The following is a 16,212-nucleotide window of genomic DNA, read 5'->3' as shown; positions in this document are numbered from 1 at the left end:
ACGGCACATCTTGTAACCGTTCATGTAAGTAAATGGCTCTTCCTGCCTTTCAGCACAGATGTAAATAACCAGGTTTACATTTTCAGAGAGAAAAACCTTCAACTGCAAGATGGACGGTTTCAGTCAAGTCTGAGCTTTCCCCTGAGCTGGCCTAATTAAGGAGGTGTTTTCTGTCAGTCCCCTTCCATGAGTTTGTTGAATGTAGGGGAGGGACAACAGCACCTCTGCTCCTCAGGTAATTAATTAGACCCCCCCAGTTAGAACTAGCTGAGGGGGCAGCTCAGGGGGATGTCGACTGGGGTGTTTATGCTCCTTCTGTACCTTCACACCGGGGTTATTCCCCAGACACCAGACCCTGGAGCCAGCGGACAAGAGGAAAAAAAAGCCAGATACAGGAGAGGTAGGTGGTTTCTTTGTCATGTTACTTTATGTAACGTCACATAACCGTTGCCATAGGAACATTACGCAGGGTACACTTATGGTTTGGCTTGACGGCGTTCTCCATGTACCAAAGTATTACTCCGAGTACTTAGTAAGACATTAACCTCGCTCCTCTGCGTTTTAGTGTCACGCACAGAAAAAGGCCACCGCGGGGCTTCCGCCCTGTGGCCCGGCTTTGGAAGCGTTTAGCGGGAAGGAGAGAGCGTCCGCGTCCTGGTCCCGGCGCCGGCGTCCCCAGCGACCGATCCTCCGCTCCCACCGACAGCGTCGTCTCACCCACCCCTGGAAGGAAGATCTGGTTGCTCCAGCATCGCACGCGCTCCGGAGGCTGCCACTTCACATGACATATTGCATGTTAAATAACTCAAGTAAAACTCAAGTAAAAATCCATTTTAACTTTGCTGTATTTATATACTATATAAATTTTACATGCTATATATTTACAGTGGGGCAAGTGCTTTTTATCTTTAAAAAAACAAAGATCAAACTTTAGACATCTCTGAACAACACAGCTTGTATAAACCAGACAGATTATTCAGATGAACTGTATTTAATACAGGTTCCCCACTCATCTCCTGATGCAGGACCAGTGAATAATAAGTGCATCACAGTTTGATAGCATTTAATAATAAAAATAAAAATCACAGTATGAATTTGTCTGTAACTAGACACTTTAGAGAGACAAAAACAGACAACTGAGACTTAAGACAAGTGACAGTATATTCAGAAAAATGTAATCAAAACATATGGAAGAGCATACAAATAGTCTTGAGAGATACATTCAGAACTGCATATTTGTTGTTTCACGATGTTGAAAACCAGAAGATTTCTCTTCAGATCTTGACTGTAACTCAAATGTGAAGTAAATTAGTTTCTAGTGTCAGACATCACAGGAAAAAGATGAAGCTCTTGCAAAACTCTAGGTATTTGAGAGCCTGTGAAATTTTAAATAAGTCTTTAAATTAAATATACAGACTGTCAGTTGCAATTTTTATAATTCCTGGTCGCTCTTGCACCAGATGTCTAACTGGGAGTAACGTCACATGAATAACACAAAGTCAACCTGAGTCTGTAATTAAGCAGCATTTGAGATGGTCTATTCCAGGGCATTATCTCACACCAGTGAGATAGTTATGTGGTAATTTACAATGTTCAGCAGTTGTAAAAAGTTTCCACCCTTTTGGATTAGAAGTATATTTTAAAAAAGAAAGTCTCAAGTTAAAAACTAAAAAAAAGTTCTTTCATGGTAAAATTCTGTACAGAAATGTTAAGCACCACTTATGACTGGGTTTTTGTCTTGATGGTAATTGGTTTGATAATAAATTCTAAGTTTTGATGGTCAATATTGGTAATGTCGGGTTTGGTGGTAAGAAGGTGTTGGTTTTGATGATGAGACGTTGTTGGTTGTGACGGTAGGTTTAGTTTGAGTAGTGAAGATGTCTGTCAGGGAGGTCAGCATCTGAAAGACAAAAGGAGGAAACGTCACTCCCGGCCGGACCTTCGCATCAACCCGGGATTTCCTCCTCCAGGCCCTGCCTGGCTCCATCCATCCATCCATCCCGGCTCCATCCATCCATCGTGGCTCCATCCTCGTTTCACCAACAGCCTTGGGGCCCAGCTGACCAACCAGCAGCCATCAGAAACAGCCCTGGTGTCTGTCCCCAGCAGCTCCCACCAGGAAGCCCCAGGCTCCAGGGCCGTGACCAGAGCCCAGACAATGACTTTCCTACTGTGCTTTTGGCTGGTTTAGAAACAAAACCACGAGTTTGCCACCTGCTGGGCAGAGAACTCACTGAAGCCGAGCTGGTGTTGGAGCAGAGGTGATTTGTTCTGTTTGGTTCCCAATTTAACAGCTGGAACGGATGCTTTTAATGCAGTAAGGACTATTTTGCTATTAGTATTTTTACAACATTAGTATTTGAAAGACCTCAATTCAGTCCTCCTTAAATTTTCCTTGCTAAAGAGATAAATACAATATTAAATTTAACAAGAATTTCTTCCATACTGTATTTTCAGACTAAAACTTTTGATCGTTTATGTCCTAAAATACAGTTTTTCCACAAATGCAATTCCTCTTTGCTTTAGCAAACTGTTCAGTGCAATGCCAGCCCACTTCTCTGTATTTTTAAGCCTAAACTAACAGAAAAACTAATGCTAGGAAATAAAACAATAGCAGGAATTTAACATACTCTCTGGTTGTTAAATTGCGAAGCGTCCTCTGGAGGGGTAACAACTGTCAACTCAGTGTGTTTAGCAGAAGGCAGGTCTATATCTGAAACAACAATATTTCAGTGTTATCACCAACCTACATTACTCTGAATAAGCATCAGCACTGTTTCTGTCCCACTGAATAGCTGAACACAGCACCTATTGAAATCGATTCTCTGTCAGTCTTTTAGGAAGACGGTGTTTCACTGCAACACTACGAGCCTGGAAGTCTCATGTCATCACCTTCCTTCTTGGCTACTGAAGCTCTTGTCCACCTACTAGTGTCTTTTTTAAGACACAGCTGCCCAAGGCTTTATTTCCTAGTTAGTTGGACTGAATTTATTATGGCATCTTGCTGCTCTCTCACTTGTTTGCCACAACCATCAGATCACATGAAAATTACTTGCCCCTCAATGCCTCCGCAGCTTTATTTCAGACTTTCTTTCCCAGCAGTCGCTTAAAAATGGCAAGAAAAAAAGCCTATCGACTTTTTTTTTTTTTTTAACTATTAATGCAGACTGTTGGGAAGCCATGATGTAAAGCAGATATTTCATCCCAAAAGCATTTAAACACTGTTGTAAAGGACAGTGTCTGTGTGAGCACCGAGGAGCCCTGCAAACACCCCTTACCTTTCAGAGACTCCCTGGCTGCGCTGGAGCTGTGTCTCTTGCTCTCACCGGCACCAGGAGGTTTCTCTTCCTTGTGGGGCTGTTTGCTGCCCTGGGTTGTGTATTGCTCACATAAATAGCCGCCTGGGGGACCGGATTCTTTCTTCTTCTCCCGTGTTTTCTTCTGGAAATGAGGATCTAAATATTCCAAGAAGCCTTTCAGTTTCCTGATATGTTTCTTCTTTTTCTTCTTTTTCTTATGTTTGCGATTGTCATTGTCAAAGCGGAGCACAGAGAAATCCGAATCATAAAGTCTGAAGGAAACATGCAAGTTAAAGATAGAAAACAGATGTGGCACTTGATGCATACATGAACCGTTATTTATTTTACCACAGGTGATGACTTGCAGTGCCTCAGCCATTCTGTGGTAATTTCTGCACATGTAACTTACTTTAGATGCAGCAAACTTAAGCCCTCAGTTTGAAGGACTATAGGTCCCAGTTTGTACACAAATCATTACCAGGGGCTACTTATTAAAAAAAAATAATCAAAAAAACCCGTTGAAACCTGATCAAGAACGGTGTGCAGATGCGATTCTAACAATGTGGTCCAGATCTAGTGTTCTAACACAATTCAGCAATATTTTTCCTGTCTTCACTTGACCAACCTAACGACACGATCCCCAGCCAGATTATGCTAGATAAATAACTTAATAACAATGGAAAAAAGGCAGACATGAGAAACACCCAGAAAAAATTTAGGAAAAATTGCTGATTATGCTGGAATCCTTGCTTACTTGTAATCCTTCTCTCGATGTTTATCTTTGGACTTCTTTTTCTTCTTGACCTTCTTGTATTTTTTCATTCTTTGGTCATCTATCTTTCGGCATTTCTTTTCGACTTCGCTTCCACTTTCCTCTGTGGGGGTGTATTTTCTTTTGCCATTTCTGAGTTTCTCTTTTTCGTTTTCCCGGGAAGAGCCTTCAAGACCTGCCGGTGCTGGCGGGGGCGGGAGGAGGTGCCTCTCCCGGGAGCGTCCCTGGGGTTGCTGCGGTGCTGGGCCGTGGTGCGGGTTCCCTCTGTGGCTGCTGAAGTGGTGACCCTCGTCCTCTCTGGAGGGGCCGGCGTGAGGCCACCTGCCTCTGCAGTGATAGTCCTTGTGTGACCGGCTGTAAGCCTGGCTCGGTTTGTCAAAGTCTTTATCGCAGTAGGAGGACCTTCTCTCTCTGCCATCTCTTGTTCCATGAGAGGAATAATAATCATTGTAGTATCTGCATTTTTCCCATCTCCGTGGTTCATCTTGATAGTATCTTTCTCTGCTCCAAGTTCTCTCTCCTTTGGAATGATAATACCTATTCCTGTCTTGTTCTGTTCTTTCCCTGCTTCGGGATCTATAACGAGAATATTTTCCTGAGCTTTTGCCGTTATTTGGAGTGTTTCTTTCATTATGGGAAGATCTGTACTTGCTTTCGCTGCAATACTCCTGCTTATGACGATTCTGCTTATTTGCTTCCACGCTGCGAGAGCACCTCCTCCTCTTGTGGGGATAATCATCTGGTTTGTTCCTGCTTTGCTTCTCCTTCTCCCTCTCCTCGGTGTCCGAGTGTTCTCTCTTCCTTCGGTAGTGCTCTTTGTCAGTTTTTTTAGAGTCATATATTTTTTTCTTGTATTTTTTCCTATGTTTATCTTCTTCACATTTTTTATTACTCAGTCCCTCATTTTCCCTAGAAAATTGACTCTCTAAAACTTTATCCAGCTTCATTATAGAAGAGTCATTAACAGGTGGTACCTCCACATAGTTATTAGAAATATCCTTTGTGTCTTGGCATTTATCTGTAATATCTAGAGATGCAAGTTTTTTAGAACTACATTCAATGTCAGACTTCACAGAGAAAGTTTGCCCTAATTTCTCTTCTCTCTCAGGAGATCCTTTGATGTACAAAGGATTTTCTTTTGAAATGAGTTCAGGTTCTTTTGATCTTCTTGGTTTGTCTTTGTCTCTATTGTCTTCAGACTCGCGCTGCCCAAAGAACTCATCTTCAGCGTCCAAGGATTTTTTCCTCACCTTGTGCTGACCGTTGATATTGGGATGCGCGTTATCAGCTTTTGTTATAATACTTTCAGCAACAACTTCTTTGGTAGAAATGGTTTCAGAATCTGATTGAGCAAAAAGATTCTCAACCTCACAGCTAAAGTTGGAAGGAACCTTCCTGGATTCCTCATAGGCAAATAGTGCTTCCATTACTACAGTTTCCATAAGAGCATCATTCTCAGAAGATTTCTGAGGTCCAGGGGCACTGCACAAAATAAAAACATGTTTTTCAGTTGAAAAAGTCCATCTAAAAAATGAATGTTAGGAGTAAAATCCCCTTAGGTAAAAAAATTGGTGACTACTGGAAAGATTTGAGACATTCCCTTTAGAAACTCATTCTTACACCTTCCTCAGCTCCCAGCTTCCCCTTGTGATTCTACAAGTATTGCATTAAAAAAAAACCCCACCCAGCACATCTGTCTCCTTCCACTGGCTGTTCTGAATCCCATCTATAGCCAAACCCACTGTATTTGCTCTACCCCAACCAGAAATAAAGCAAACACGTGGATTTCCCTCTCTCCCCCAAACGGAAGAGCAGATGGTGGGAATTTACATTCACGCATCCTAGGATGGAAAAAAAATGGAAAGAGGAATAGAAAAGGTATTTCAGACAATGGGAAAAAAATGGAGAAACATTCTATGAAGAAATGAAAGTTTTGTAACATGCATCTGCCTGTATTTAGTATCAGAATAATATATGCTCAGTGCTGATGTTTGCAACACTAGATATACAGTGTGGAATGCTCTATAGATCTAAATCTTTATATTAAATAGTATTAGTAGACAGGTAAAACAATGATAAACTTGTACGAAATCTTGTTTTAATTAAGAGTGTACTCATTTTACCTTATTTCCTCTGACAAGCTGTTCAACTGGCTGTACGCGAGAGATTCTAAGATTACTTCTTGAGGAACTGGTGACAAAGCTATAGGTATCTACAATTAAAAAGCAGAAGTTAATAGACAGAAAAAAATAGTATCTTTGGTAGAACATTACAGTTTGCAAAATTTCTACATTAGATGTTAAACGAGATTGCTTTGATTTATATGCACTATCCCTGTTTTACACATCACCCCGTCAAACACGGTGATGAAACTTATGAAGCATTATCTCAGGTGAACTTAATTTGAGATATTCTGCTACGTCAGCTCAGCTTCTCATGGGATAACGGCACAAAGTGCTATGATGAAATTTGTGCTGTGTGTTTTCTGGTTATTTCACCTCATGAGGAACATTATAATGCTCCTGAATACCCAATACATCACGGGGGAGGAATTCTAGATGGAACAAACATAACTTACTGTTTCAAGCAATCCATTTGTTTTAGAAAAGAAAATCTCAGAAGGTATAACGGGTTGGACTTGGCAAGTGGAATCGTCAAGTTTCAGTCCATTTTCTTTAGATTCATTATCTAAACTAATAGCACCATTTAACAAATCATTTTTTGGCAGCTCATGCTGGGCTCTTTCTTCTTCAGCAGTCTGACAGGAAGAATGGGAATTCTGCAAGGTACGGACCACCTTTCCAATCGGAATTCCATTTGAAGATATAACATTGCAATTCCTTTTAAACAAGCCCTTCGAGTCCTCAGGTTTTCCTGAAGTTTCTGGAACGTAATGGACTGCGTTATCAGGGCCGAGCTTAGGGTTTCCATTCACTGCTGGCTCAGCGAAAATTTCATCAGGAACTTCTTGTCTGGAAAAGTTAGTAGCCACTGCCATCATAGATATGTTTGAGGTAGACTCTGCTGCAGAAGAATGTGTAATTGTGGATGAAGGAACAGGCTTGCTCACGTCCTCATCCTCCAGAGCGCTTGTAAGACAGTCAGGTTGTGACACAGTCTGGCGTGCAGGCAATTTGTTATGAATACTGATAGTGATCTTCTGGTTTTTCAGTGGATCCATATTTGAAGGCCTGGTAATTGCCCAGTTTTGAACACAAGCCGTTGGCGGAGCAGAAGATGGTCTTTTTAGGGTGATACCAACAGCATTTGGATCCTCTTTCAGGGGTCCATTTCCATTTAAACGACTTGAATTCTGCATTTAAAATAATTGCAAGAGATTGCAAAGAGATTGCAAGATGGGCATGTGCAAACACACAGCATTTAAAGTTTTAAAACATGAAATTCTCCTACTAAATATTTCTACAAATTGCCTCAACACCTAAGAAGAAAAAGCACCCACCTTCAAATACAAATGTGTGTTGAATTCCTGCTTTTGGTTTACTGCATATTGGTATCAAATGACCCATCATTTTTGAAACCCACCCAAACAACTTAATATGAACTAAAGCTATTCCCATATGTATTTATTTTCCCCTTCAAACGTTCCCTGAAAACATTGGAATAACTGTTCTGGTGCTCAGGAACAAGACATTTTCACTGTATCAGCTAAAGTGACACCAATGGGAGGGAGGGAATCTTTACTTTTTAAATTATTTTTTTTTAATTATTTAAACATTAATAGACTACTTAAAACTGTCCCAAGAGCATAACTCTCAGTGCTTTAGAAAGCTGAGCTGGAAGTACAAAGTAATGAAGTAGCATGGCTGCACAGTTTAGGATTAGCCACTGTGAATAATTCTGGCTGCAGCCGGAGGGCTGTGAAGCAAGCTGCAGGGTGGGAGGGGAAAATTGGGAAAATAAGGCTCAGATGCTAAAAAACAACAACAAAAAAAACCCCATATCAAAATCAAAATCCACTCTCAATTTGGTGGCATTTCCTGTCCCCCTCAAATTACCTTAATCATGTGAGGAGGCAGTCGTGGTCCCATAAATGCGGTCTGTTTACTGTTGGCCCCTCGCTGGCCGAGGAAGGAGCGAGGGTAAGACGGGGCTGGTAAGTAAAAAGTACGTTCTCCCAGCGTCAAATCATAGCGCCTTGGGGAAAGAACAGGGATCTTAGTTTAGACTTCTCCTTTCAACCTATTCTTGGATTAAACCCCATCCTATAATTTTACAGGAACAGTTTATATGACACAGAAGACATATACAAAGACTTAACCAAGACTACAACCTGAAAATTAGATATCAGTCTTCATAGAATGACTGTCCTTTTCAGAGCAGTAACTCATCCTTACACCATCTATGGACTTAATTTCCCCTCTTTTCTAGATTAGCTAGCTACAGAGAGCATGTATACAGCAGTGTACACAAGTGCAGCAGTTTAAAGCCAAGCAATGAAAGGGAATAAATGACATGGGGAATTCCAGGTCAGACAGAACTGAATTATACAAATAGTAATCTTTTCCTAGGACAGAAAGAAAAATACTTGAAAAGAAGAAAAACGTCAATAATAGGAGAGTAAATACGTTCCGAACACATTTAGTATTTCTTATTACCTGATATAAAAAAGTACATAAGCTTGCTGATTGAGAACTGTTTTGATATCAGAAAGCTCTACTGAGGCATCATTCATTCGATACCAAAGTCCGTTGCCAGCCTGCAAATAAAGACAAGGATATCTTTAGATAAGCCACGTGTTTTCCAAATGACATCACAGAACGCTACAGAATAAAACATACCAAAATAAATCAAACAAAATATATAATGTAACCTTTTTCCTTAAAAACAGTGGTTGCCAGTAACATTTTAATTTCCTTGTTAGCACAGACTGCACCCAGTTAGAAATGAAGCCGGTACCTACCTTGATGAAGCAGAGATAGTGTCCCGCGTTACAGTTGAAGCCACTATGTACCATAACTGCATATAAAGCATAGATGAGGGGTTCTCCCATGGACTGGGACATGTATGCTCGAAGATCCAAATATTCAGGATATTTTACATCCTAAACACAGACCAAGAAGATTCAAAAGTTATCCTGGAATACTTCATGAAATAGCATGAGAAAAAGACTTCTAAAAACACAGACTAGGATTATATATTTTTGGTTCACCTGAAAATACCTATTCTCATAAACAACATTTATTAATTTAAGTTGCAGAGAACTGTTTTCTACAGAATTAGCTCTTTAAGAGTAAGGTATAATCTTATGTCACACAGGAATTTTATCGTTATTAAAAAAAGAAAGAAAAAGCCATAGTTGCTATATCGACATTTTTGTTAGACTATAGTTATTAGTCTATAGTTATTGCCTGCAAACTTTTAAAACAACTTTTAAATAAGCATTCATCTTTGGGAAATCTCCCGTTCCAATAAGATAAAGTTGCATTACAGCTGTAAATATACCTTGTTAATCTTTCCACCTGTAAAATTCGCAAATCTTTTCAGTGATATTGTGAGAACATTGGAAGAACGATGTATCGTGTACCGCTTTGAAGCAGGAACCATCTTTTTGCACCTTAAAAACAAGCACAGACAAATGTTTAACAGCATATTCTTCCCCGCAAAAAAAGTCAAACAAGTTTTCATCTCTCACACATGCTTATGCCATTTGAATGATATTTACTTGCATAATATGTTTTTTCTTTTCATAAATCCATACACTGCATTTCAGGTTTGTTAATACAGAAAACATTTCAGTGTGCAAACCCACACTGAGGAAGACTGACAAGCCCTCATGTAGACAGTACGAGGAATAAAAGGCTAATGTGACCTAATGGCCAATTCTTACAATACATTTCCAAATATTCAAACAGAAACACAAAAATTACTCACTTAGAAACAAATGTATTATTTTCCCAGCTTTGAATTATTTTACTTAAGTGTATTAGTTGTATAAACAAAACTAAATGGAAGAACAACAGAGCGTCGTGTCTTGTTATCTTATTTCTAAATGAAGACAAAAGATAACTTATGCTCTAAGTCATGTGATACATTAAATGCGTATCTTGTATTAAGATGCAATTAGTAATAATCTTACTTGCTACACTTATAGCTATTTTCACCATCCAGTTGTTCTGGTTTCACAAATTGTTCCAGAGCTCTGGTGACAGATGTAACTGCCTGGATGAATAAGAAAGTAGAGCACTAAGTCACTGGAAATGCAAAATTTCAAACACTTACTAGTAGTTACGAGAGAACCTTGGTAGTTTATACCTAAGTGACCTGCTGTGAACCAGCAAACACAAGAAGGAGGCGGCAGAAACAAAGTATGATGGGCTTTTACCACATTTGAAAATGATTCTACTCCGAAATAAATTCATTTTGCAGTGCTGTAGACAGCATCTGTGGTATGCTTTAGCATCAATAATGAGAACAATCAAACCCATCAGTCTAACAACAGACATATATTTAAGTAGAATAATTGAGAAATATGATAGTATCATTGTTTGTGTAGATATAATTGTAATTTTTCCAGCTTAAATCCAATGCAAACATGGAGACCATTTACATGGCTTCCACAGAAGAACAAAGTCCAATCCACTCCCAGCCACCACCAAGCCCCTTTGTTTTCACAGCATGTCTTTAAGTAAAGAGTTTATTTTAGAAAGCTCTACAAGTCTTTACACATCTTGGCCCATAGTCACAAAATTATCTTACCTTTATATCCAAAGTAATATCGAGGAATGGCTCGAACGTATCCGAAACTGCTTTGCAGTTCAAGCACTTCACTGGAATCAAAATACAAATGCTTAAGAATACGTGAAGGAGACTAACTGTGCAAGTTTAAATTTATACACATTCCTTTAGTCAAACAACAAACTCCTTTACTACAGACAGACAAAAAGTCACAGACCAGTTTGAAGGAAAGTAAGATTTTTAAAAAGTACCTCGGGATCTGAGATATCCTCCAAATATTTGATAAATAAGTGTGGTGGCTTGAGAGGATCTGTCCAATCTGGAAATAAATTACAGTCAGACCTCAGAAGATTTAAAGTACAGAAGTTAACTCTTCAAAGAGTTTTTCTTTTTATGAAAGCCAAGGACAGATTTTAGTTTACGATAGTAAATAAAGGAGTAAGAGGGGCTAGAGAACATTTAAAAGATAATTTGTTTATGCTTACTTGGTGCTTCCATTCAAGCAAGCTTTCTGCAATGCATCAACAGTGAAGCATAAGAATTCATGTGCATCCTCTTGACTGCCAAAATGGAAATGTTTTCCTATTCCTAATAAATAAGAAGGTTATTATATTTATCTCATATAAAATGAAAGAAAACTCGTATTTCTAACATCTCTCTTCTTTGAGGTATCACAATCATTTATATGCATCAAATAATTCTTTGAAAAATTAAAAAAATCTTAAATAAAATTATCTGAAACGACTTACGTTTAAGGCCATTGATAACAGATGTAGGTTTGATGGCATTGTTAGAGCAACACAGGACCTGGTTAATGTGCGTTTCCATCGTGCACATCATACAGAAGCCTTCTTCATGACCTGAAGAGAAAGAAGATATCATCCCAGTCTAGTCAAATGTACATTGCTACAAAAAAGCCTAAAAAAAATAATAGTCTTTAAGTTATAGTACAATGCCCACTCTCCATGCTACATTCTTTTCTCCTGAGGTGCCAATATCCCAACAGTTTTGTGAAATTTTATTATGCAGAACTGCATAGGATAGTAGATTAAGTCTATATTAAAGTGCACTTTCTGAAGAGAAATCTAAGTAACTATTGCAATGCCTTTTTTTTTTTTTTTGCAGGCTGACAGGAATGTCAGCTGCAGAGTGTATAAGGAAACAATATTGACATCGATGATGCAGCAGTAAGAGAGAACGTGTTATTTTCAGCATAGTGCTCTTAGGTGAGCTACATGACACAGAGTTAAGAATCCTCTGGGAGAAAGGAAAGATTGAAGTAATGTATGTAGTAGTATTTCTGCCCTCCTTTTTTCAACAGGATTCTTAACTGAAATAATTTTTTTCATATGGTAAGAAAATACAGTTAATTTTCTAGGAATAAATACTAAGATTAGAAAGCATACAGGTGTCTTTGTAAAAATACACATATATGGATATGAAAAGAGGCTTCTAGGCTTAAACAAAATCAAGAATAAAAATGAAATTCAAAGAATACAAATTCAAGGGTATAAAAATAATAATAAAAAAAAATTAGACTGAAATAAGTCTAAATTTTAATTTAGTTCCCCAACATTTTCTATTTGAGTTTTTGAGTTTGTAAGAGATTACCTCGTAGCGCTTTCTAGGGTACTTTTTTTTTTTCAAATGGGTCAACAGTGAACAAGTCATTTATCACAGTATTAGGGTATTACAGTATCCAGGCTGTGAGGACTAAGAATCTATGATGCCAACATCCTAAATTTTATTACCTTTCTACCAGCAGGAAACCCAAATGCCAAATGTTCATCAAATGCCTTACTTTACAAAGCACCTAATTACCTACAGGAAGGAAGAAATGATCGTTGTTTGAAGTTTCACCATGGTGCATTAAATGAACAAATGTACTTCATATGCTGTTCTAAGCCTCCTGCTAATATAGTGTTCAAAGTCAGCTTCTACAGATAAAATAGGACGACTAAGAGTTTTCTGCACAGAATCACTGTTGTCCTTTCACCTCTAGAGCTGTCCGACAGATTTACAGTAAAGTTACAGGTGCTCACATGACTGGGTGTGCTCAAGAGAAAGCATGTAGTTGGCGAGAGGAGGCGTGTAGGTCAAGCACTGGAGGGTAGAATTAAGGAAACATGTGTTGCCGAGATTCTGAAGCCCAACTCCAACACTTTGTGTTTGTTGCCAATCCATACAGATTTTCTCAGGTGGAAAAAGAATCCTTTGTGGCGGGGCAATTCCGTCATTAATAACTGCAAGAAAATGGTATTTTAAGAGAGATGTACTGGTTTTGTTTCAAAAGGGTATTTAAAAAGTAGCATTCCACAGGAGCACCCAGAGGAACCAGCTATAAGCCAAAACACAAAAATATATGACACGCAGCTTTAACACTGCCACTCAAATTTCCTGGTCAATACGCTGTTTTGGGCAATAGTTTATTCATTTGTTTTAATTCTTGTAATGCAAGACAAACCACCACTCTGATTTTAGTAACTTTTGCCAGGTTTCTTTCTGTTTACAGTCTTTAATTTGATTATTAATTCATTTATTGTTTTTTTTTTTTCCTTATTGTAACTTAAACCACAAACTTACACTTGTAATTATACAGTAATAAAAATAATAACTAAGACAGAAAAATAAGCAAGTAACTAGCACAGAAGATAACCCTATAGATATCAGATCTCTTCCTGAGCAGTGTTATCATCCAAAGATTTGACAATGATGGAAGCCATGAATAGCAATGGGAAGAATGTACTTGTCTCTTCATAACAGAAAAGACCTGGATAAGCCTGTGTATTATAAAAAGCTCCCTATAATTGATAGTAAATAGATCAAAACTAAGTTTTGCAACACCAGTCACTTCAGTTGTCTTAGAGGATTCACAAAATTGAAGTCTACTGTTGAAGTCTTTACTCATTATAGTCCAATTTTATAGCAGTGCAACACCTAAGAATTGCATTTTCTACTTTTGTTTTTGTTTTGTTTTGAAGAAAACAGGGGGAGGACAAAAGTGACACTTACTTAGATCTCTTTGGGCAAAAGGCTTAGGTTTTTGAGATGATCTACAGTAAATAGCACCTCCAGGTCCTTTGTCCACAGAGACTTTGTTTGGATCTTCTGCAGATGGTACTCGGCTCAAATTGGCGGTGCGTGACGTCATTTTTTTAGTACGGGGTTTCTTAGATTTGTCAGACCGCCGTGATGATGACTTTTTAGATTTTGAAGATTTTGGCTTGTTAACTATGGTCATTGTTCATATCTGTAACAGAGGCAAAAGTTCTGGTTGACAGAAGAACATCAAAAGCATTACAGAAAGAAAAGAATATGAGACATCCTGTCACTTAGTCTCAATGAAATAAACTGAAGAACTAAGTAGCTGATAAGAATGACTGGGGGGGGAAAAAAAAAAAAAAAAAGGCAAAAAAACCCAAAACAACCACAAAACAAAACCTCAAACCAAGCCGTAACTAAACACACAAAGCAGAATTTTCCATCAAACCGCTATCAGTATTATTTCTAACTTCTGAGGAGCTGGTGACATTTCTTACACTTTCATAGGATTTTAATCCATTACAGTTATGAAGACCTTTTTTATAAGAGGAGCTGTGAGCAGTGGCCCACTCACGTGCTGCCTGTTGAGATCCAGGAGGAGCTGTTTGGCCCATCTCGCTCCTGGGAACCACACGCCTCTGAGACACAGAGGATGGGATACTGCTCTGAGAAATCTTGGGAAGGGAGAGCAAGAAAACACTTGTACGTTTATTTCCGTCTGGGTTACTCCTCCCCCTCCAAGAAATATTTGTTTGGATACAATTTTGGCAGCAGTACTTGTGGTATTTTGCATCTGCCACATTTACAATTCTGACTATCAACCAAAAAGCTGAACCAAAAGCATCTTTTTCGGTTCTACTTGTGTAAAGTTACACATTTTTCCCCAGCAAAACAACAGAGGAATGTAAGCTATAAAAAGGAAATGCTGAACATAAAGCAAAACAAACCTGCAGCCCTCAAGGACAGAGGCAGTAATTGATATTAAATCCTTTTTAAAATGCTGATTGGGTTTCAAGATGACACCTCTTGAAATACGTGTAATTGTGTGTACACAGTCAGCTGCTGAATAATTGTGTGATCAACTATCAATTTCTATATGTAAAATTTTGCTACTATCTTACTAGAGCACGTAGGCCCATTTTAACTTTAGGGAAACTCTAAACTTAACTAAGTGTTTAAAACATAAGCTGCTTTGTTATACTGAAGTAACTGAGGGAACAAAGCATAGAGCGGTTTCAGATTCATGGCACAACTTGGTTGCTCTTGATAAAACTTAAGGTAGATTAAACGAAGCACAGTAAATTAGAGAATTTCTAGCCCCGCAAAAGACGAATTATGTGCAAAGCCTTTGATTAGATCTTTCCTCCTTTAAAATTGTCAATTTAAAATCCACTCTATACACATTTTCCATTTCTGAGAAGATAATTCACAAAACTGGAAAATTCCCTCTCATTTTACTGAGAAATTAAGACATCTGGAAGACTAAGATGACAGTTCTTAGGCACTGTGATTTTCAGATAAGATGCAGTCTTCAAATTGCAGATACCAGTGGCATCTCCTTTTTCCAATTGAAAGTGTTCAGCAACGTATTTAAAAAATAGTTGTGAGACAAAAAATAGAACCAAGACTGCAGCAAAAGGCAAACAGAAGAATATTATCTCAAAAAAGCCTGAGTGTTATACTAACCGAGGTAAATCTTATGTACTTATCTACTTTATAGTCTATTTTTGATGAACGAGTGATACATTACCGGGTGTCAAGCACTTTGCAGCAGCAAGTACCAATGCCAGTGAGACTAACTCAGATCCAGCCAATACAACTCCTAATTTGGACAAAAGATCTGTTTGACAGAGAAGTACAAAAACTATCAACACTGATAATTTTCCTCTCCGGTTGCTGAGCAGACGTACAGACCCTGCTCCTGTGCCGCTGCTGAGTGCGAGTGTGCGCTGTCACGTGCGCTGCGCGTTACTACCCTGCGGTGATGTCATCACAGACGCTTCCCAGCACGGTATTGAAAAGTAAGACAGGTAAGACAGTTTCTTGCTTCCCGTTGGGAGTTCTGCGCCAGCACCGTTCAGATTTTTTCAGCAATCTCACCACAAAACACAGCAGTTACGCCTTCCATCTAAATATTTAAATTTGGTCTCCACTTTGCGTACAATAAATCACAGCTGAGGAAGACTTTATACCAGCTCCCATTCACAAAACTAACCGGGGAGCCGTGATTACACATTTATCTCACTACAAAACAAACACTTTCAGCAGTGATTGTAAAAAACCGGCACACGCAGACGCAAGCACCTTGGTGGAATTAAGGAGCGAGGCAAAGCTGCTCTGCACAGATGTGAGGAGCGGGCACATCTGCACCCCCAGCCCAGCGGCACCCCCGGCCCAGAGCGC

General features: G+C 38.9%; 1 protein-coding gene across 2 annotated transcripts; it reads right to left on the bottom strand.

The window, feature by feature from the left end:
• Positions 1–1,153: 1,153 nt before the first annotated feature.
• Positions 1,154–16,117, bottom strand: USP42 (ubiquitin specific peptidase 42). Of its 2 annotated transcripts, XM_014951430.1 has the most exons (18): positions 15,560–16,117; positions 13,780–14,017; positions 12,810–13,010; positions 11,517–11,627; positions 11,253–11,355; positions 11,019–11,086; positions 10,789–10,859; positions 10,169–10,251; positions 9,535–9,646; positions 8,993–9,133; positions 8,688–8,788; positions 8,088–8,226; positions 6,650–7,384; positions 6,195–6,283; positions 4,054–5,553; positions 3,279–3,571; positions 2,631–2,713; positions 1,154–1,900 (listed from the first exon to the last, which is right to left on the bottom strand). In XM_014951430.1, the coding sequence occupies exons 2-18, from the start codon at positions 14,006–14,008 to the stop codon at positions 1,781–1,783; spliced, it is 4,179 nt and encodes a 1,392-aa protein (XP_014806916.1). In that variant the 5' UTR covers positions 14,009–14,017; positions 15,560–16,117; the 3' UTR covers positions 1,154–1,780. The 2 variants fall into 2 exon arrangements, with proteins under 2 accessions (XP_014806916.1, XP_014806914.1); XM_014951428.1 differs by having other exon boundaries at positions 13,780–16,117.
• Between the last annotated feature and the right edge of the window lie 95 nt (positions 16,118–16,212).

This window comes from Calidris pugnax, unplaced genomic scaffold, assembly GCF_001431845.1.
Source record: "Calidris pugnax isolate Ruff unplaced genomic scaffold, ASM143184v1 scaffold198, whole genome shotgun sequence".
Lineage (NCBI taxonomy): Eukaryota > Metazoa > Chordata > Aves > Charadriiformes > Scolopacidae > Calidris > Calidris pugnax.
The sequence above is the reverse complement of the archived record's forward strand: the minus strand, read 5'-3'. Positions and strand labels throughout refer to the sequence as shown.